This window comes from Phasianus colchicus, chromosome 2 (genome assembly GCF_987193195.1).
Source record: "Phasianus colchicus chromosome 2, bPhaCol1.hap1.1, whole genome shotgun sequence".
Classification (NCBI taxonomy): Eukaryota; Metazoa; Chordata; class Aves; order Galliformes; family Phasianidae; genus Phasianus; species Phasianus colchicus.
The window spans coordinates 38,637,519-38,660,102 of NC_143437.1; the positions used below are offsets into that span (position 1 = coordinate 38,637,519).

The 22,584-nt window shown below is 42.2% G+C and overlaps 1 protein-coding gene across 5 annotated transcripts in view; it reads left to right on the forward strand.

Annotated features, from left to right (window-relative positions):
- The first annotated feature begins 2,658 nt into the window (after positions 1–2,658).
- PCNX2 (pecanex 2) overlaps positions 2,659–22,584 on the forward strand; it is a 149,198-nt gene continuing 129,272 nt past the window's right edge. For 3 of the 5 annotated variants that reach the window (XM_031591892.2, XM_090135414.1, XM_090135417.1), the window contains exons 1-5: positions 2,659–2,904; positions 8,989–9,197; positions 11,306–11,423; positions 13,583–13,619; positions 14,083–15,357. In XM_031591892.2, the coding sequence (XP_031447752.2) occupies positions 2,659–2,904; positions 8,989–9,197; positions 11,306–11,423; positions 13,583–13,619; positions 14,083–15,357 (1,885 nt within the window). Of the gene's footprint in view, positions 2,905–8,988; positions 9,198–11,305; positions 11,424–11,504; positions 12,155–12,941; positions 13,422–13,582; positions 13,620–14,082; positions 15,358–22,584 lie in introns of those variants that run through there. The other 2 variants (XM_090135416.1, XM_090135415.1) reach the window with 2 other exon arrangements.

The window sequence follows — 22,584 nt, forward strand, 5'->3', positions numbered from 1 at the left end:
CATCCTCACCTGCCGCCGCCGAGCGGGAGCCGCGGGAGGGGCGGGGCCTGGCGCCGCCGGGCTGACACAGGTAGGGCGCAAGCGCGGGCAGAGAGGGTGGGGAAGGGAGTGGCGCTGCTCCCGCCTCCCTGCTCCGCGTCGCTGATTGGCTGCCGGTCGTCACGTGGCGGCGAGAGCTAGGATGGGGTTGGAGGGAGGGGGCGGCGGTGGGTGTGGAGGCGTAGGCAGGTAGGTGTCTTCCGCGCGCGCGCAGGCCGGCGGTGGGTGTGGGCCGCCTCGGGAGCTCCGTGCCTGTGGCGCTGGGAGCAGCGGAGCGGCTGCTAGGAACTGCCTGAGGTGGATAAAAGGGCGCGGGGCTGCGCCGCTGGGCGGAGTCGTCGGCTTGTTCTGTGCCTCTCGGCTGCCCGCGCATCGAGTGCTGTATGTCCCTCAGCTGCCGTCTCACTTGTAGCTGTGTATCGCACCCACGTTCTCGGCGTAGTTATTTGAAAATTGAAATTGAACGAAGTTAATAAACTCCTGTTCGTCCCGCCGAACAGCCGAAGCTGTGTCTCCACACACTACGCAAAAATAAAACTCTACAGCGATTACTGAACCACGTTAACCAAAAAGAAGTAATGCAGAACCGGTGTGCCTATCAAGTCTTTTTCCCATTTCCTTTAATATAAGAGAATGCCTCGCGGCTATTCAGAGAGATAATTGCAAACCTTTTCCTTATCTGCATATTTGCCTTATTATAAAAGCCATAAAGTATGTTGTAACACAAGCGCTCTGCCACACAAATTCCACCTTGAACTTTATCTGAAGGAATCTGCAGGAACTAATTAACTGTGGAATGTTTTGGGTCAGACAAGGTGTTGGTTGCAGTACACTGAAAAGTTTAAATATTTATTTAGAGCTAGTGTTCAAAAATTTGCTCCCCGAAGTACCACTGTGCGCCAGCAATTGCTACACGCTGGTTATTCGGAGTTTCTACAGCACGGAGCACTGTAGGATCTTGGTGTGTGAGTGCTGTTCCTGGTTTATCTAATAATGGGAGCAGTTTTACGGAGAGCAACGTGAAGCGCCTGTAACTTTTCTCATTGCACCACCTAGTGGAGTTATCATTAAGAAGAACAGCGTGCAGGTTGCTGGTGGTGAAGCTCACTGCCCAGTTTGTCACTGACCTTTCGGTGGGTTTGTGGTCACGTTTTCCACATCTGGCACTCCCCTGCAGCCACAGGCACAGCATTGTGCATCTGTCTGCACTGTGTGGAACACATACCCTTAACTGGAATTACCACCCCTCTTCTGACCTGCAAGTACCATTATGCCAGAAAAAGAGTGGAAAGATTTGAGTGATGAGAGGTCAGATCACCCTAAGTGAAACACAGCGTTGCATCAACTCCAATGAAGCCCTCCCTTCCTGGGGCTTCCAAATAATAACCTGCTTGAGCCAGATGCCTGAGACACAGAGGAGAGGAACTTTTGAAGCCCCCTTTGTTTTCCCATCTCTTTTTATTTGGAAGTCTGCATGTAAATGTTTTTGTCAGTATGTATATGGAAAACAACTTTGGTGGTTTCTGAAAAATTAATATTTTGAATTACTGCCTATAAAAACATTATTGATGGCTGGTGATTGCATTTGATGTTTGTATTAACAAACTTTGTCACCTTTGAAAAGAATCTGCCTTACTATGCAAAAAGTAAAATAAAAATTTCCACTCACCGAGGGAGAGAGATGTTATGCAAGGCATGTTTAATGGAACGGCACGCAGGGCAATGCTAGAACTGTGGCTCTTTCAAACTGGATCATAGAATCATATAGAATGGCCTGGGTTGAAAAGGACCACAGTGATCACCCAGTTTCAACCTGCCTGATATGTGCAGGGTTGCCAACCGCTAGACCAGGCTGCCCAGAGCCACATCCAGCCTGGCCTTGAGTGCATCCAGGGATGGGGCACTCACAAGATTATGGATTAGAAGACTAATTGGCAAGGACAAACCAAGCAAATACCTCTCCCCATGGCTGTAGTCCCACAGACATCTGCAGGCACTATGCCACTGAAAGAAGCAGAGCCATCCCTCCTGTTTATATGGCTCTCAAACCTATTAAGCATCCAGCACAAGCATCCATTGTGGCTGTGCTGTGTGCAGCACTGGGAGATGAGTTTATGTGATGAATTACCTCTCAAACACGGTTGTTTAATGGCATCTGTTGGCTCACACCCCTCAAGTGTGCCACAGAGATGTGGGCCGTGTCCCCCGTGCTGCCTATCTGCTCTTGGTTCCCTCTCAGTGCCACACACGCCTATCTTCTGACACCCCTCACGTGCTGTAAAATCTCTGGTTCAAGCTCAGCTGCCATCAAACTCAAAGCAGAGCTCGGGGTACCACCAAGCGGGCCGACGTTTGGCTGACAAACCCGACGAATCGGGTAAAACAACCTCGTAGCGGCGAGGGGGGGTTGCGCCGGGCCCAGCGCGGTGCCGCCCGGTGGGCCGGGCCTTCCCCGCACCTGCGAGCCGCCGCGCTCCGGGACGCGGCTCCGCGGCGCCGTCCGTCCGCGCGCCCACAGCGGCCGCCCCTCAGCGCTGCCGGCAGCCGGGCGCGGCCCCGGGATCGGCGCGGCGGCGGGGCCGAGCGGAGGGAGGCCCGGCCCGACCGGGGTGGGGCGGGATGCTCAGCGTCGCGGGGCACCATGGGAGAATCCGCCGGCGCCCGGCATGGCGGCGGCGGCGGCGGGCGGCTGAGGGGCGGCGGGGGGCGGCCATGGTGTCGCCGGCGGCGCGGCTGGTGGGGCAGGGAGTGTGGGCGGCGCTGACCGGCGGTTGGTACCACGACCCGGAGCAGGGCGCCTTCACCAACAGCTGCCACCTCTATCTGTGGCTCTTCCTGCTGACGCTGCCCCTCGCCATGCACCTGGTGAGCACCGCGGGGCGGGGGCGCGGGGAGCGGCCTGGGGGTTGGGGCCGCGCCGCACCTCGGCCTGGCGGCAAAGGCGGCGCGCGGCCTCGGACGAGGGCTCCGCGTCCCCGCCGTCACCGCCCGAGGCGGCCGCGCCCCGCTGCTGGGGCGGCCCGGGGAGGCGGGGGGTTGAGGAGGCTCCTCGGAACCCCGTTTGTTTGCCGCCCGCCCTGGTCTGACCAGCCGAGAGGGGTGAATGTGGGCAGAAAGTCGAGTGCCTGAATGTCACTGGCGAGTCGCGTTGCTCCTCGTGCCGCGCAGCTCACCTTGTGCTAAGCATTACAGATCAGCGGTTTTACTAATTGGGATTTGCTTGCGGAACTTTAATGTGGGTTTTTTTCCATGAAAACTTGGTAGTTTGACTCAGTTTTGATGTGCTTCCCCCTACCTGGGGAAAGCTGGGAAGTAGCTTGCTGGATCATTGCATCCATTTATTGGTGAACTCTTCAGTGGCTGTAACTTAGCATTATTTCTCTAGGTGAAAATTGCTGTTTGTTAGGCTCTTGCAGTGACTCAACTTGATTTTTATGAAGTGTGTAGCTTGGCTGTTTTTTTTTTTTGTTTTTTTTTTTTTGAGTGGGATAAAAATCCTAAGCAGGTCTTTTTACCCTATGTGAGGAATTGGACTGGATGACCTTTAAAGGTCCCTTCCACCTCAGATGATTCTATGGTTAGAGATGGCCTTGATTTGTAAAGAGAGTCCATGAGTCTCTCTGGAATTCCAGTGAGAAGTCAGTTATGTGTTTTTAAAAATGTATTAGTATGCTGTACCTTTGACGTGGATTGTGCTCGATCCCGGTAAGCGTGGGTTGTGGAGCTCTTAAACCAAGGTTACTGTGTTTTCTGGTGGATGGAGTCTCTGTCCTCTGTGAGCCAACAAGAGCTTAATGTGCTAAGAACTGCTGCCAAAGTGACATGCATGATTTTTCAAAAAAAGATGAGGAAAAAAAAGTGAAGGTGAAGGTTGACTTTCTTTTCCAGCTAGAGTAAGCAGGTATATATCTCAAAGAGTATATGTTGCCTTCTGGGAAATTTCTGAACTAATAGTGTTGCACAAAAGGGCGCTGTAGCTTAAAGCAAACGTAAAACATAAGAAATGATGTAAAGGGTGAAGAAGAAAACCAAATTTATCTGTTTAACTTCTCTTTTTCTTTCTTCTGGGCTTTGTGTTTGTCTGTCTTGATGGATGTGCTCCTGCAGACTGGCTGGCTTTCTGATGAATCATCTGGTTAAATGAAGGACTTGTGTTCTTGAGCTAGTCTGTCACTATGGGAATTCTTTATCCTTGATAAGAATAATGCATTTATGATGTTGCCTGCTCAAGTAATGATGTCCTCAAGTATTTGTTTTCATGCTTTTAAGTAGTTAGGCTTTGTAAACTTTGTGCACGACAGATATTCTTGCCACTTAGAAACTTGAACCTCTATTTTTAATTAAAGAATTTCTTTGGGGAATTTTACTTACAATCTTTGGAGACATTTGGGGTGGAACTCATGTTACACACTTTGGAATCAACTTAAGCAGTCACAAATATCTCTTGAAATGGCGGAGTCAGAATAAATCAGAGTGCTATTGCTCAAAACGTTCCTTTGCTTTGGATTGTCTCAGTTACACCTTTAACAAAGTCTGAAAGTCTCCGTGAAACAGTTTGATTTGAATGAAGTAGCAAAACTCACCCAGCTGCTTTTAGATTTTTCACACCAGCTCAGCTGAGATGTGCTGACAGTAGCATTGGAGAGCTTATAGTATCAAGTTGTTTCTGTTGTGTGAATTGAGGATTTTGTTCTCTAGCATTGTCAGCACAGCTTACTTTGGTACTAATTGTTCCCCTGTGAACTTCCCCATTCCTGAAAATGCAGTTCTGTGTTTTGTCTTTTTCATTTATCCTTTGTAGCAAAGGATATGGAAATAAAAATATACGTTGAAAACTACTTGGAACATCATTGCTATTAAAAATCAACTTTCAATATTATTAGGTTAACTTCTAACCTTGCCATGTCAGATCTCAAAATAGATTATGATTTGGTGGAATAAAGTAACAAATAGCACAGGGCTCCCAGGTGTTGTGTGTATGTGTGACATTGGTGACACTGTTAAGTAGAGCCACCTGGCTGAAGTCAGCACCAGTACAACACCAATAAAGCAGAGAGATGGCCTTGGGGGTGATTGTGCTATAGCCTGTTCTAGAAGACTCAAGATAGTGTACACCTGCCTTTTTGTGAGCCCTTGAGATAGCTTAGTGATTGTTTCTGTCTTTTGTTAGACAGGAAGCATTTGAACATTAGGTCTTCAAGTCATACCATGATAAATACAGCGTGGCAGTATAAGGGCGTGGGCACGTAAACAAATTACTCAGAGGTAAACTGTGATAAAGCTGGCAGTGTGTCAGCTGCTTCCAGTCCCAGCTGACCACACTTTAACCTACTTTCACCCTCTGTAACAGTAAGGATATGCGTATCACTGGAATAGATAGATAAACCACACTACTCTTACCATATTTATTAGGAGATAGAATGCACTCTTGAAACTGAGTTTACACCCCTGGGATTTGCTGCCTGTTTTTCCGTGTTGCGTTAGGGACATCTCTTAGATGTTAATTCAGCTAAAGAAACATCAGTGTATCTTTAGCTTCAGTGCTATGGTATATCCCACTCTTTCTTCACCAAGTCTCATTGTAGTGACTGACTGCATGTTTTCCATCATTTTTGTGCTGTAGCACACCAAGGCTGAGATGAGGGCAATGTACCATCTGCCTTTAGATGCATCAGGTGGGTTACATCTGGGTCTATACAACTTAATTATTCAGTCTGATTTACCAGATGTGCTATTTTGGTCAAAGGTTATGTGTCTTTATATTAGGAAATACATACCTTAGCCACCTCCACCTTTGTGCTACCCAAATAATGTTAGTAGACATGGGGAGAAGTTGGCCACTTCCCTGCCAGTGGCCTGTGGGCTGACAGCAGCCCCAGGCAGACGTCCTGTTTGCATAGGCACATCAACTATGCTGCATCTGCAGCAGTAAGCCAGGTGGCATTTCAAACACGTGAACCTGAGTGTCTGCCTGTGGCCCACAGTGTTCTGATATTGGAAGCTACTGGTCTGTTCTGAGGAGGGATGTGTTTTACTGAAGTTAGGTGGCAGTTGCCAAAGAGTTAAAAAGTTCTTCAGCAGCAGGGCTGGAGAGAGATGAGCAAACAGGCACATGGTGTGATTATAAAACCTAATTTCTGTAGGAAACATGGCTAATAATAACTCTAGTACAGCAAAAGTGAGTCTATCATATAATTCCTCAGTGGTCTGTAATTTAATTTCCCCTAGCTCAGGCAAATTTTTGTAGATTTCACATATCCATACCTGGGAACACCAGCTGCACTCAGATGACACTTCTACCCTTATGCAAGAGGCCTGTTTCTGAAAGTCCAAGGCTTTCCATCCTCACCTTCATCTTTCTTCCAATTCCTTGTGTGGAATTGGAGCAAGCTGCCAGCTACTTAGCTTCTTCCAAGATCCAGAATATTAAGAATATGCTGGCCTTTATATATGTATATTTGTAGGCAGATTTTGAATTCTGAGCATGCTTAACATGAACCCCGTGGGAAGCACTGTATGTTGGGCAGATGTGCAAGCAGACCATGGGGAGGCACTAAGTGTATCCAGGAGCTCTGATCAGAAGGCAGGGATGGGAACATGCAGCACTTGGTGTTAGCTAGAATCAGTCCTCTCTTTCACTTAGGAATTCAGGAGTTTCTGGCGATTCTCTCCTGTATTGTACCCTATGCAAACGTAGTCTGTTTTGTTAGAAGTTTATTTCTGTTGTGTCCTCGTGACGTTATTCATTTAAAATGTATTAAGCTTTATAGGTTTCACCTATAAAGCCCTTCTATTCTGGTGGCTCATTCTGAGGTGTTATTTATCGTTGAGTGGGCAGTCCATGCTTTTAGAGTTGAAGAGATTTCCCGGGAAGTGAACATACCTTTTGGAAACAAATCCTTGCAGACATTTGGTTGTCATTCTTTTTGTGAAACCAAGTGATTTTTAACTTGTGTTTTGCAAACTTGCGTTTTAGTCATAAAAACAAATTCTACCAACCCTTCTACCATGAGAGCACTGCTTTGCAAATACGTCTTCTTTCTGGCCCAGATACAGTAAATGACCAAAGAGCATGCTGAGCTCTGGTGTACATGTAGCATATGTACGTAGAATGAAGTACTCTTAACGAGCTAAGACTCGATCTGTAGAAAGTAATATCTTTCTCCTTAGGTATTGTTAGTAATATGTACCTGCTAGATAGCTTCTCTACTTTTATATAATAAATTCAGCAGTGGTTCAGGCTGGATATCTGGAAAAGGCTCTTCACCAGAGGGTGGTTGGGGCCTGGGACAGGCTCTCCAGGGCAATGGTCATAGCCCCAAACTGTGAGAAATCAGAGTTGTGATTTTTGGGTGGTCCTGTGTGGAGGAGTTGGGTCCCTTCCATCTGAAGATATTTGGTGATTCTATGTGAATCAGAATAGTCTTAAGAAAGAATTTACCTGGAAAGCCAAATGCAACAGAGGAGTAGCAGCTCACTTGCTCATGATAACACAGAAATGATTCAGCATACTCATTTCAACATGAAGATAAATGCAGTGGCTTGTTTTAGAGATGAAGTAAATGTACTTAATTCCCTTTCCTTCCTTATCTATGTGGGCACAGTGTGGTTTATTTCTGAGTCTGAAATGATTTTTAAATTCAAATGATCCGTGATCTCCAAAGCTGGTATTTACAATTATAGATTTAGGGCACAAAATTGCATCTCTCTGTGAGACTGCAACTGAATAAAAACCATATGTCAGGATGTTTCATGTCCATAGATATGGAGATTTTGGCCCTTCAGATGTAACTGGAAGTATTTACTATGAATTTTTCTTTACGGTAAGGAAGTATTTACATAGGAGAGTGCTGTTCCTTCACAGACGTGACGTACTGATGTCTGTATTTGAACTATAATTCATTGTAATGACTAAGAGATATGGTGCCCATCCCAAATCAGCAGACACAGACAGCTGCAAATTAACGATTATGAACTTTAGGAAAAAAGCATGCAAAGAGGCTGCTTCTCTCCAAATGCACTACATTTACTTGTTTTGACTGATCCTGATTTTTTTTAAAGTTCTTCAGCAGTAGAGGCAATAGGAGGCATTGTGAAGTGTTTAAAAAAAAAAAAAAGGCAACAAAACTACAATGTTTTAGTGTTTTTAGCATTATTCTCATAACTGACAAATGGTAGGATGACAATTTTTTTCAAAAGGAGTTTCCTGTTTGTGGATAATTAATCTTTTGTTTTGTATCTGATAATGCAGGAAAAGCTGTATTGTCCTGGGAGTGGGAAATTTTCATAGAATCATAGAATGGCATGGGTTGGAAGGGTCCTTGAAAACCATACAGTTCTACCTCTCTGCTGTGGGAAGGGCTGCCATCCAGCAGGGCCCAGGGCCCCATCCAACCTGCCCTTGAGTGCTCCAGGGATGGGGCATCCACAGCTTCTTTGGGCAGCTGTGCCAGGGCCTCAGCACCCTCAGAGTGAAGAATTTCTTCCTCATATCTAATCTGAATCTTCCCTCTTTTGCTTTAAAGCCATTCCCCCTTGTCTTCTCACAATCAGACCATGTAAAAAATTGGTCTCCCTCTATTTATAAGCTCCCTTCAAGTACTGGAAGGGGGTATTTTGTGAGTGTTCTAACACTGTTTGTTAATTGTGAGCTTTTACTGGCTTTGTGATTAAATTAATAAGAGAAACTATCCATAGATAGTTTCTTCTAATCAAAAGGAGAATAAATGGTTTGAAATCTGAGCAAATGTTTAGAACTTTCTGATGAGTAGAACTCAAGACTTCTGTATGGAGATACAGTACTTCTCATGTCTGCAAAACTCAGTAGAGGTACAAATAACAGACAATTAGAAATATATATAAGAAAAAATGAAATTGTCTTTGAACAATTTAGCAGCATTTTCTTATAATAAACTTGTATGATGATGTCTTTATTATTCCTTTCTATAGGCTTGTCCAGCAAATTCAGTTACAGCTTTTGCATACTGCAGCTTAGTGACAGTGTTCTTCACAGCAATTAAGGTGATCAGTTACCGTCTGCACCTTATGTTTGATAAAGGCGAAGCAATTCAACAACAGGTCCCAAGAAAAAATGGAAGGCAGTGTAAAGATGCAGAGGTCCCAAAAGAAAACACGGTTCTTCAGCCCTCAAATCATAGGTAAGCTTTGCATTACATGTTGCTGGTACATTGTATATAACTGATAAGTTTGCACTGTCCTGCGCAGCAGAAATACTCATTGACAGCAAGAAAACTCCTACAATTTTGTGGGGAGTGGCACTTCTATAACCCTTATCAGTGCTTTTATTCTCAGTGCTTCTTGCATGCTTGTAATGAAGTAGGCAGAGCTCACCTGGTTTGGGGGTGGGGCAGCCACTGGACCATGTGAAGGGAAGAGACCTGTCTGGGAGGGGCTAACAGATCCTGGAGAAAACCTGGGAGTTTTTAAAGAAGTGTTAAGGGTTGAAGGAAGAACAGAGGTTCTTCCTGGTTTTGTCCCTATGCTAAAGAATTTTGAGGGTGAGAGAAAAGAGCTGTTTCTTCAACAGAAAGAAAAGTGTGTTTTGTTCCTATTACAACTTCTGGGAAAGTGGTGAAAATTCATATAAAACTTGCTGGGAAGGAACTAGGAAATGATGTGCATCTGTTGGCAAAGAAAATATTTTTTTTATATCATGGCTTTGAAAGCCTGAGTGCAAATTTATGTTGTGTGCTTATAACAGCTTACATCCTCTGATCAAGCCTAGATGTGTACGTTGTTTTCCTTTTTCTGACTGCCATAATTCTTCTGTGGTACTCTTCAAGAGTAAAGTTAGAGCCGCTTTTATTTCTCAGGTCATTGGGTAGGTATTTCCAGCCCTTCCTCTGTACTGCAAATAAATAATCACAGTCAATAAGTCTGCTTCTGGGCTGATATGGTATTAAAGCTAAAAAATAATGTTGGCTGTAGACTAGAACAAAGATTTTCCAGAATCTTGTCTATGTAGAATATTTTGCTGGAAACTTTTTGGAATAAATTGAGACTTTTTTTTTGCCGTTTTTTCAAGCTTGAGTCATAGAAACAAAGCTGGCAGCCAGCTTTCATTGTTTGCAAGCTCTACAACAGATGTGAAAGAACCTGAGGTATGGTACATCCAGCAGTGGCTGCAGCATAAAATGTCCAACCATAGCTTAAATGGAGTAGTTTGTTAAAGCTGCCAAGCTCCAACTGAGAGCTCTGTGTATGTGAACTTCTTGTTCTGGTTTTGGTGCGTTTACAGTCGCTATGGTAAACTCTGCTACCACTGGCTCTGTGCAAGCTGTGCAGTGTCAGGTTTGTTTGTGTACCTCGATAGTGCTGTTCTCGTGTGTTTTTGGCATGTCTCTGGCATGCTCCTAGCAGCGACTTTGCTGGTATTGTCAAGGTCTGCCTGTACCAAGGTTCTTCTCAGAAATGCCTCTCGTAAGTCAAAGGATTTACTTTAGTTTGAATGATGCCTTTCAGGCTCTGTTCTCACTAGCCCACAAAGCCATTTCCTATTTACAGATGTCTGATACAGTAATTTGAGAGGCTCATCTGTTCTAGGCTGGCTCAAATTTAAACAGAATCTCAATTTCTCTGTTCATTAACTTTCATTGTCCTGCCGTAGTTTTGACTAAGAATTAGAAGTAGTATTTCTTAAAACCTGTAAAGTCATTTCAGGTTTTCCATATGGGAGGTCATAGACACAGCAGTCTTAGCTCTTGATCAGAAAATAAAGAATATCTTGGCTAGCTGGCTGATAGATTTTAAACAGGCTTTGGTATGTTGATTGAACAAGTTTCTGAAGTCAGCTAACTACAGAAAAAGTTGGCTGAGACCCCCAGGAAAAATAATTTTATAGCTTATATATAGCTGTAGGGTTTTAAAACTGAAATTGGGAAAAAATGTTTTTTTAACATTTTGTCACAATGGGGATTTACTATTTACTTATTCCAAGTAAATTTTTATTGCATTATACCTGAGAAAGAGAACACGTTGATTCTCAATAGTACATCTTGTCCAAAAATGCTTGCTTACATCCACGGAAAACCTAAAAGAAAATGTTTAAAAAGAATAGTGAATAGCTGAATGCATCCACCAAGAAAATGATTAACTAGCTGCCTGTAATTTTTTTAATAAAGTCAAAGGGAACAACTTCACTTTTTATGGTCTAATGATTATGTGAATTAGACATTATGCATTGCATTTCAAACAATTGTTTGGTGGGAGGTAAGTAAATAATTTGGTTCCTTTTTCCCTTTTTCAGCAATAACACTGGGGATAACGGTGTGATTGGTGAGACCAACCAAAATGGCTCTACCCCTACAATACACGACAGTTTGAGGCTAGAAGCTCTTCACTCACAGAGCTCATCTGGGGCAGTGGTTAGTATGCTTTTTGGTAGTAACTTTTTCACTTTATACAATGTGTTCTTATCACATGGTTTTTCGTACAGTCAGATGCTGCTGACTGAAAGCAGGTCTGCTCCAAGTTGGAAGGATACTCTGTATAACTACAGCTGTTGGTTATCCTTGTCCCACAAGTTTTTTACAAAGCTGAGCCTGCAGAAGATAGTTCTGAAAATCTTGAGAGATGTTTGTATGCTCTATAGATACTAAATGACTTGAAAATCTTGCTAAGGTCAACTAGTTTTCAAGTCTGCTTTGAGAGAAAGAAGAAGCTAATGCAGTCAGAGCAGTTTCTCATTCCCTGAGAAGGAATCAGCTCCTGAAGCGTTAGTAACTTATTTTTGTGTAACTGGACTTATGGTTATAAAATAACAGTTTGATACTTAAAGAAAACATAAAATCTGATTAAAATCTAGGAGTTAAGTTACATGAGGTTAAAAATGCATAGATTTCACGCTACTGGCCATGCTTTTTAAATCAGTTAGTGTATGAAGTGATGAAAGTGGTTTTTGTAGACGTTATTGAAGAAAAATAAGGGATACTCATGAGAAGTTTGAAGAATAAAGTTTACAAAAATTAGGAAACAGAATGAATGCTATCGGTGTTATCTTAAGCTACTCCCCAAGTACACTGTGATAACATCTTTAATTATGTGATCCCATACTATTCTTTCTACAGGACTCCTGCCTCATTCAGTGCAGAGGATGGTTAGTGATCTCTGAATAAGTAGCTATTTGATACTTCATTGTCTTCATTTTTTTCTCCCCTTTGTGTCCTTATTTACTTCAAACTATTCTGAATCTAAAGTATTTCCTCATTTCCTGGAGTGTTTCTACCTTTTTGTAGCATCTGTATGATTCACAGACATTAACAATTTTTCTTGTATGAAAAAAAATATTTTCCACCTTGTTTTTGTCCTGGTCCCCAGTATTCTGGTATTTGTCCAGTCTGCAAACTCTTTTTTTTTTTTTTTCCGGGAAACTTGTCTGAGTCTCCCATTTCGAAACATGTAGTTTGGGTCTAGTCAAACCTAATCTCCTCTTCTTGCTGCTAGGCTGCTACTATGAGATAGTAGGATGTAATAATTATTTCCTCTTAATTTTGGTGCATGTCAGCCTGAAAAGATCCATGTTATTTTTTCCCAGTAACTTTTTGCAAGTTCTCCATTCAGGTTCTTGCTCCTAGAATGTTTCTCTGCAGTATTGTGTAGTTCAGGACTCTCCACTGCATAACAAACATTGACCTGCTCGTGAGAATCCAGCAAAGGGCCACCGGCAGTGATGACTGGGGAATAAAGCACTGGATGGACAGGCAGATGTCCTAAAATCTGTGTAACACTAAAAGAATGTACTGTCTTCACCTTCCTAATGGAAGGATATGGAGAAGACTGAGCACACCTAGAGGTACCACCACCAAGGTGGAAGACTAAGAGACAATGGATGAGAGTACAGTTGGAGATATATATATAAAAAGGAGAGATTTATTCGTTTTTTTAAAACTGTAAGTGTGGTCAAATACTGGAAGAGGTTGTCCAGAGTGGCTGTGAAATCTCCATTCATGGAGATGTTCAAAGCTCTACTGGAGATGGCCCTGAGCAACTTGCTCTAACTGTGCCTTGAGTATGTGTGTGTAGGGGGAAAGAGTTTGGGCTAAACGACCTCTGTAATTTCCTTGCAATCTGAATGACTGTAGGATAACTTAATGTTTTCCTCCTCTAGTTCTTGAGAAATTACTACCAAGTACTGGAGACCAAACTTTTTCAGCTACATGTTTTTAAATCACTAAAATGAGAAGTGGAAAAGATGAACTATTTTAAGAAGGTCTAGATTAGGGACCGCGGAATGTTTTTAAAAATAAAATCTTCAATTTTCTTTCTCCCCAGATTTAACACACACAATTACAACGATGCAATTTGGAGCATTGCTGTTCTATAACCATCTCCATCACCCTACCCCCCTTTGTATTTTGTGGAAGGTACACATCCAAATTTCAATGATTGTATTAAATACCAGCACTGTAATTGATCTTTAACTAGTTAACTATTGCATTGATCTGTTGCAATACATCTATTTCTTTTCTTCCAACAGAATTTAATATATAGCCTTACCAATTTTGTGTGTTTTTTTTGTTTTTAGGACCTGCCAACACGGGAAACTATTGAAGATCTCAAAGGTATCTTAAAGGCATAATAATTCCTTTTAAACTTTTATTTAATCTTTGCTTGCCATAAAAAAAAAAAAAAAGACACATGACCCTGCAGCAGGATCTGTCATGCCTCATGTTAGAATCTGAATGGAAAAGCTCAAGATAACAAAATCTTAAGGGAGTTCTCACAGAAGCTTTCTCAGCTGTCAGTTGAGCTGTTTGGACTACAGCCTTTTGGTGAGAATGCAAGTAGCTTTCCCCATTTTTTTTTATAGAGAGAGATTAAAGAGTTTTCCTTCCATGCTCTTGGGAAGCTCTGTGTCTCTGGAATGTGCTAAAAGGGGAAGCCAGTGTTCAGGTAACATCTTAAAGCCCTTAAACATCTTCTGACTGCAGACTTATTTACAGTTTTTGCTAGCTAAAGATTTTACCTTGATAATGTATAGTGATCCTGTTTGCAAAACCTAACTCATGTTACATCTTTTATTAGGGATTACAGTATTAGAAGAGCAGTCTGTACCACCAATTTCATCTACCTCACCTGGTATCAAAGGAGACTTATTACCAGTTTCCTCAGCCTCTGCTTCAGGTTCTACAACATCAGCAATAGTGACAAAACCAGCTGCTGTGGAAACACTTTCTGGAACTGGAATAAATCAAAACGGAGAGAATGAGCAACATGGATCACAAGTTATTCTCATGGACAAAGATGTAGCTAAAAATTTCTCTAATATTTCTTCATCACAAGGTGATATTATAAGAACTGGAGTTTCTTTGGAACCATGGGACAGTGAAAATTCAGTTATTTCAGACCATTTGAGTAATCCGAGAAGTCAAAAAAGAGAGAAATTACCAGATGGCTCACTGCAGGCAAGCTTTACCAGTAACTGCCCACAGTGCAGTGCTTTTGCAACCAAAGATCCTGAGCTTGTGGAAAGTTCTTGCAGTGCTGATAGTACCAATGAAGACCTTGACTGCTCGGATAGTGAGACTGCTGTTGCAATTGTTGACAACTCTCTTCCTGGAGACCAGCTGTGTGAGCCTATTAAAATTGTCATCACAATGAGCAGCACACCAAACAGCACCCTCAGTGACCTAGCAGGCTCTGTCCATCTGAGGGCTCTGGGTACTGAGAGAACGAGCTCAGCTCTTGAGTCCGGTATAATCACAGCAGATTGGCAAAGTCAGCAGACTAATGAACAGCTCAGAATTCCTGTTATAACTTTTGATTTGTCTGATGACAGTAAAGGTAACGACTGTCCAGAAATCAGTGAAAGTGAAAGAACTCCAGAAATGTTGAGGACAGATTTGTCGTCCAACCATTGCTCTGGCTATGAATCTGGTGATGCAGTAAAAGAACACAGCAATCCAGTAAATGCTCCTTCAGAAATGAACACTTGTTCAGATTCAAATCAGAAGAATGTTTCTGAAAATGTCCAAAACATGGGTTTGAGTTCAAAAGAACTACAGAGCTTAGATCCTCAATCTTGTAGAACTGCTCATGAAAAGAGGCACATGCGGGTGCTGAGTGTAGACAGTGGGACAGATGTGCTTTTAAGTAAGAATTCAGTGGAGGCATCTGACAAAGAGAAGACTTTACCTACTTCTAAATCTGATCTGGAAGCTAAAGAAGGACAGGTGCCTAATGAGTCTAATTTTCTAGAGTTTGTCTCCCTTCTGGAATCCATTAATACCTCAAAGATGAAGGCATCTAATCAATCTACTGTCAAAATGGAGGTTACAAAAGAAAACATCCCTGCTGGAGGTATGATGCATGATTTACATTTTTTGGAATAAGGAAGTTGAGATTAGTTACATTGTTTATAGCAGCTTGGCCTGAGATCTGCAGTAGAGTGAATTCAGAGAGGAGAACTGGTTTTGTTATTAACTGATGGAAGGCTGGGCTTGGTTGGAACAGGGTGATTTCATGAAAGTGTGATACTGTCAGCTGCAATTTCTTGAATATTACGTTTTCTTAAAGCCACCTTTTGAAAAAGCTAATGCTAACCTCAGTAGGTATCTAGTCCATATCAAATGTTCTTTGCTAGATTACCTTGCATGTGACAGGCCTGGACTGTGGAAAAATCAAAAAGAATTCTTAAAAAATTGTGCAAAGTTTTGTACCTTCTCTTACAAGGTGCATGTTAAAGAGTCATCTGTGCATGTCTGAGTATGTAGAAAGCTGGATTTGTCACTAGTGGTGACCCAACTTCTAAGTAACTCGTGTGCATGTGCTCCTCAGCTTCTTCTATAGATATGGGTTGCTTTGTAGTTAAAAATAAAACAATCACATTCCAATGTGTTTCTCAGTAGGTAAGAGTTGCTGAAGACTAAAATATTTGGGCTTGTGGAAGAAAGTTTGTCAGTGGGGTTTGTTGAAAACATTAGAATATTTGAAAGGAAAATAGTATCTTACCATGCAGTTTTTCATTTAATAAAAAGAGTTATGTTTTAAAAGAAAGGGAAAGAAAAAAGCTGCTATCAGTTCATTTTAAAACGTGTATGCAATGTAGTTTATAATTCTAGCCTAGGAATATCTGGTTTTACTCAACATTTTCCTTGCTGTCACCAAACTCTGACTCTTTTTTGTTAGGAAGAAGCATTATTTGTAATGTCTTTAGCAGCTGTGTAAAAAAGACTAGAAGGCCTGTTTCGTGAGGATGCTAGATGAGGTGCAGTGGAGCTGCATGGAGTATTGGAGTACTTAACAAGTGATCTGCTATTTCCTGGTTTAGAAGATCTGGGCCAAAGTAAAATGGGGCAGCCTATATTCTCTTCCAAAATGTTCTGTAAACTTTAAATGCTGTAATAGATTGTTCTAAGGTAGCCTAAGAGGAAGCAAACTAAATGCCTGTTTTGCATTAAACTTGGGGAACTTACTGATACTTAGCAATGCAGGTTCTCTCCATGTCAAAACAGTGTCCCTTTCCATAGACTGGCTCTAAGACATCTGTTTTCCTCTACCTCACCCCTCCCCCCTTCATTATATTATATTATTTCATTATATTATATTATAACTTCATTATATTATATTATAACTTTCATTATATGGGAAACACTAGTGATTTCAGAACGTCACATTTATGGAATTGAATGGCTTCCAGATGAATGCCTTGAGTAATATGAGAGGGGAAAACTGTCTCTGTAAAGGAAAGCAATCAGAATAAGTCAGGTTATCATAAATTCTATGACGACATACAAAACAAACTTGATTCATTTATAGTTATTAGAGTTTAGATCTGGCAAGCTAAATTCTTTTTTATTCAAACCCAAAGTCCTTGGGAAACGTGAGGGTTCAACACCTTTCTTCAAACCAATCTGATATTTAAAGTGGCCAAATGTGAATTCCTTACCTTTCCGTTTTCTGAAGTCTATATGTTTGTCAGGCATTGGAGTTAATCTATACACAGCTAAGCTGCCCTGTGCTTTTTGGGGGGCATTCTGAGCTGTTACGAGACCCACAAATGCCCTCCTAGGTAGGGGAGTGATACTGCAGTGGCTTCTGTCACCGTGTGGTGTCTGCTCATGTCGATGCTGTGGGAAAAAGGCTACTCAGTCCAAACTTCTTAAGCTGGAGAGATGTAGTTCAAAGACAGTTGCTATTTACAGCAAGTAGGCTTTATTTATTTTCTTGCCTAGTCGGAATGTGCTCTTTGCAAAAATAAATTACTATCATTACAGGCAGCTTCCCCGCAGTAAGATTTGATTTTAGGAATGAGAAAGCCTCTAATTTGTTTATAGCCTTGCAATTACAAATGTGCTTTTAACAAAAGATCATTTTAAAGCAGATCTGAATAAACATTTATTCCTGCTTTAAAGTGGTTGTTCAAAAAAAAATGTAATAGAGGGGAGGCAATATAGAGCAAGGCAAAGCTACGCACCCATTGTTTTGAGGGAGGAGGTTGTTTGTCTTTTTGTTTCTTTATTCTTTTGACCTTGCAAACCACTTAATTGGCAGAAGATAATAACAGATGTCTAGTCCAAGGGAGCATGAAATGCACCTCACAAAGGTGTTTACTGGGAAATGTGAGAAACTTGGCAAGTTCCTGGAAGGCTGTGTATTTGGAGCTGTGTGGAAGAAGGCTGATGTTTTGCATATTTTGGAGAAGGCAGGAAAACTTATGAATCAGAACAGTCTTGAAAGTGAGTGAGTGAATGTTGTAGATGGTTCTTTGTTTGATGTGTGCACCCTCCACACACTTGTAAATTGTGTGGAAACAGAAGTTGCATCATCTTCAGCCAGCAAACCCTTTGCCAGTAGGCAGCTCAGGAAAATGCAGTACAAGAAAATAAAAGCATTCTTAACACTATAAGGCAGGGATGCCAGATTTAATGTGTTAAATACAGGATGTAAAGAAGCCAGCTTTTAAGAGCTGCTGCTGTTCTGTTGACATGATATCTCTTCTATGTTGTGAGAAAGTACCACTGCCACTGTTGCTAAAAATTCCTTTTGGACCACTGTCCTTCCAGTTCTGAATCAATTTTTCACCGCCCTCATAATGAAAGCCTATGGAAGGGCAACTGCAAATTTTCTGTATCCTTTGTATTGTGTAGGGAAAACTGGGCTTATGGTCTGCTCTGTGTCCTTCTGCCATGCTGGGGAGCAGTGGAAGAGCAGCTGCACACCCGATCTGTGCGGGATAAGGGCCCATGTCCCCTCTGCCACAGGTGACTTGGAATCTGGAGCAGACTGTGTTATCACCAGGGGACAAAGCCAGCTGTGGGAGTGGTGGGAACCCGCACGGAGGAACCTGAACAGGGACCATGTGGCCTGAATTGAGATGTTTTTCAGACTCTTTTTAGAAAAGGCACTCATCATCCTGGTCAGTGCAGAAACCACAACCTTGAGTTAGTTCTTTTGGATCCCTAGCAATTACACTGCTCCTATAAAAAACTAAGATGTACTTAAGTGGATATTTTTAGATGACTTAGTTATTCCCCCTACGTGTAAGAAAGAGAGCTACAGCCTGCTGTGTAATCATGGGGCAGAGTGATCTTCTGCATCGAGCCACCAGTCCCAACAGCAGCTGCAGTGTGAGGCTGGGGCAGGGGAGTGGGCAGGAGGCACCTGGAACACAAAACCCCTTTGGATGAAGGCTGAGGGGCGTTGCAGAACTCACTTTGCTCAGTGTGATGCTTAGGCTGTAAACAGATTTCATCGGCTTTGACCTAAAAATTTCAGACTTTTTAAGTGATGTTAGTGTGTTCAAGGGCAAGGCTGACACCTGTAATGAAATTATGAAGGTATTTCAGAGATTGGCATTCTGACATTGTTAGCTTTAGTGATTAGGTTACTTACCTGAGATCTCAAAAACCATGGTTTTATTTCCAGCTCTGTTATTGGCCTTATTGGTGATTATTGTGAGCAAGTCACTTCTGTGCTTAAGCTTCCCTGTCCTGTAACAGGCACAGTGAGAACCAATAGTTTTTCCTACTGCTTCAGTATTAATGTGCTAATCCTGATTAATGGATAATCTCATGTGTTTCTTCACTGCCTGTGGCAAACTTTTATAGCAATTTGTGGACTGCATCAGATTTACTGACCGCTGCTGATGTACGGGAGTAACCAGCTTTACTACTGTGTTTTTGTTGTTTTTGTTTGTTTGTTTGTTTGTTTTAAATGTATTTCTAGCATAGTAGGCAAACATAAATTGTGGATTAAGTACAAAAGCTTCATGGGTATCCAACATTTTTACTTGCTTGGGCTGCTCTGAGGAATTGTCTCGGACTGCATATAAAGTATATAATATGATGTATAGAAGTCACAAAACTACTTTTTAAAATGTTTTTTAATTACAGCATAGTAAAGGGCAACAAAAATGTAAACCTAGCAGGTTGGACACGTGCAAGGTTCTACTAAGGAAGAAAGGATGAAGGAAGGTTTGGGAAGGTTGATTAAATTGTCTGGTTTTAGTCTATAATATGTTATCCACAGATATGAAGGGGAGGTATCGTTAGTCAGAGAGCTGTTTCATTCTGAGTACTGACAAGAGCATAGAGTGACTTGAAGTTAGTTATTTCTGCAACCAAGCAGGCAACAAATGCAGTTCAGAGTGAAACTTTCTATTTTGGAGCTTAGTGTTGTGGGAAGAAGTAGATTCTGCAACAGCAATTAAAGAACAGAAGAGGCTTGGGCTTAATTAGCTTAATTCTGCTTGACCAGATTTCAAAACAGATGGCGTTTGAAATTATGACAGCAGTGGCATTTTAACTTGCAAGATTGAGTTGGGGAGATTGGAATGGGGATATGCATGTAAAAGACGAGGGAAAAACATCTGGGAGACAGGAGAAAGGGCACAAAATGATAAAAATATGCTGAATAAAATTTACTGAACAAGGAAACTTCATTCTAATTGCCTAATAAAATTTAAGGCAGTGTTAAAACAGAGACTAAAAAATTTAAACTGTTGTTTTATTTTGATAACTATTTTTACAAAGGCTGTACACTTTAAGCTGTAAAGCTGTCAGACTCTTCCCAGTGATCTTGGTAAGGATTTTACCATGATACATGTTATGCTCAACTAAAATATAAAACAGGCATACAGACCTCCACCTAGGCATTTGTACAGGACTCTTCTGTGCCATCCTTCCACAGGCATGACGTAGCTATAGAATTGTAGAATATCCTGAGCTGGAAGAAGCCCACAAGAGTCATTGAGCCCAACTCCTGGTTCCACACAGCACCACCCCAAATCCAAACCCTGTGTCTGAGAGCGATGTCCAAACACTCCCTGAACTCCAGCACTCAGGGCCGTGCCCACTGCCCCGTGCAGCCCGTTCCATGCCCACCGCCTCTGGTGCAGCACCTGTCCCCAGCCCCCACTGCCCTCCCTGACGCAGCTCCATGCCGTTCCCTCGGGCCCTGTCGCTGTCACACAGAGTGGAGCTCAGCGCTGCCCTCCGCTCCCTGTGAGGAGCTGCAGCTGCCATCAGGCCTCCCCTCAGCTCCTCTGCTCTGGACTGAGCACACCCAGGGGCCTCTCAGTGCTACCTGCCCTACAGAACTTTCACCATCTTTGCAGCCTTCCTTAGAACTACTAGAGAGTGTCCAGTGTTCTTTTTGTAGTGTGGCGCCCAGATCTGCACGCAGTACCACAGCGATGAATCTTGGTACTTGAGATGTGGCGTGTAACTTCCAGATCCACAACCAAGTTGTTTGCTGAGCCCAAGTCTGTGGCTGGGGCTTCTGCTTGCCTGGCTACAAGTACACCAGAGCTGTGGAGCAGTGCTGCTGGCTCCATGTCTTGCCAAAGTCTGTAGTGAATGTGCAGCTGTGCTGTGTGTTATGCTTTTACTCCTCTTTTGGTCATTGTATTTCTCTTAGTAGCTTAATGTTAAACTTTGCCAGAAAGCATTTTGGTGATATGGAGCTTGTTATGCACAAGGACACTCCTTGTCTAGACATCCCTATCTCTGTTTAAATTCTGTGTAATTCACTTGGAAGAAATGAGTGCTTATGAAAACTAGTCACAAACCCATAGGGCCTATCTATCCAGGCCTGGAAGTACTCATTACTGAGGTGTTGACTGATTGGCATATAAAGCCTGTAAGAAGCAGGGCTGTTTATGTTTTTATTATCGTGACTCTTTACTACTGCAGGAAAAAAGTCTGAAAGGTTTGCGGTTTGGAATGGGGATGAGAGACTTCTTCTGAAACCACCAGATAATCAAATTAAAAAATCTTTTTGTTTCAACCCTAGAGCCAGTTTTGGGCAATGTGAGACCAATTAGATGTTAAAACCACAATTTCTGATCTCTATCAGTTATTAATGCTTGAACAGCCCAAACTTTTGGCACGATGATTTTGATGAGATGTCTATGGTTTCTGGTAGTTGCATGATTTAGAGGATGCTTCACTAATTCATGGTTAAATAAGATACTGTTTTTGCTTAAGACAGCATTAAAATCTTTAAATAGGAAAGAAACAAAAAAAAAACCAGGTTGGTGGGCTTTTCTTTGTTTGTTTGTTTTAATAAGAGAAGGTAGGTCTGGAAGACCTATTGAAGTTTGTCTCCCCGTATAACAGACACAAAACTTTTCCCTAAACCAGGCTTATACTCACAGTACTGCACAAGAAGCCAAAATCCCTTGTGCTTCTTAAAGAGATACAAGACTTGGAACATTTTCAGTGTTCTAATGACATTTTAAAAATTTTTCAGCAGGAGCCAAAGGAGCTGCTGTTTCAAGCAAGAGTTATATGGTCTTTATTTCTACTGCTCATTCTGCCCTATCTGGTTAGGCTTGTGATTGTGGTCTGTGGCCCTGGTGAGGTTCTTCACATTTCATACTGCCTGCTGTGCTTTGTGCTAAGGGCCAAGACCTGCTGGGGTCAAAGTGTGATGGTACACTTAAAGTTATTCGTATTCTGGATTTTACTTTTCTTAATAAAGACAATTGAGTGGGCATTATCTCCAGAGAGAAGGGATTCTATGGTTGTGCAGTGAGGCTGAGGAATTTGTGTTGTTGTCTGAGCCTTTAAGATTCTCAAAGGTTATGTCTTGTGAATTGAAACTGGTGTGGAGATGTCCTAATTCCTAAAGGCAGGTAGGTTTATAAAAAGAAAATGTTGCTAGAGCAGCTGATGTGGCTGGAAAAAATCACAGACGGGGTCTGAAAGGTCTGTGCACCCAAAAACCTGCCTGCTCTTTTCAATGGTGTCTCTTGGCCTAATGAAAGATAGTACTTTTCTCTCTGGAAACCTTGAACCTGTTTTATGCTTAGATTATCTTAGCTATGATAACACTGATTCTTGACTGGGGACTCTTGCAGGTAGGAATGGTAATTGTTTTGGAAGGAAATAGAGTTTAGCAAATGGAATTTCTGTGGGTTTTTTTTCCTTGATGATTACATTTCTTAGGTGCTTAAGCAGCAGATATTGCAAGAAGTCTGGGTAAGTACATATCCATATGCCTTGCTAAGTGTAAGAAGCAAAGAAGCTACGGGACACACTGCAGCATCTCTAGCAGCACAACATTTTTTTCTTAAATATTTAG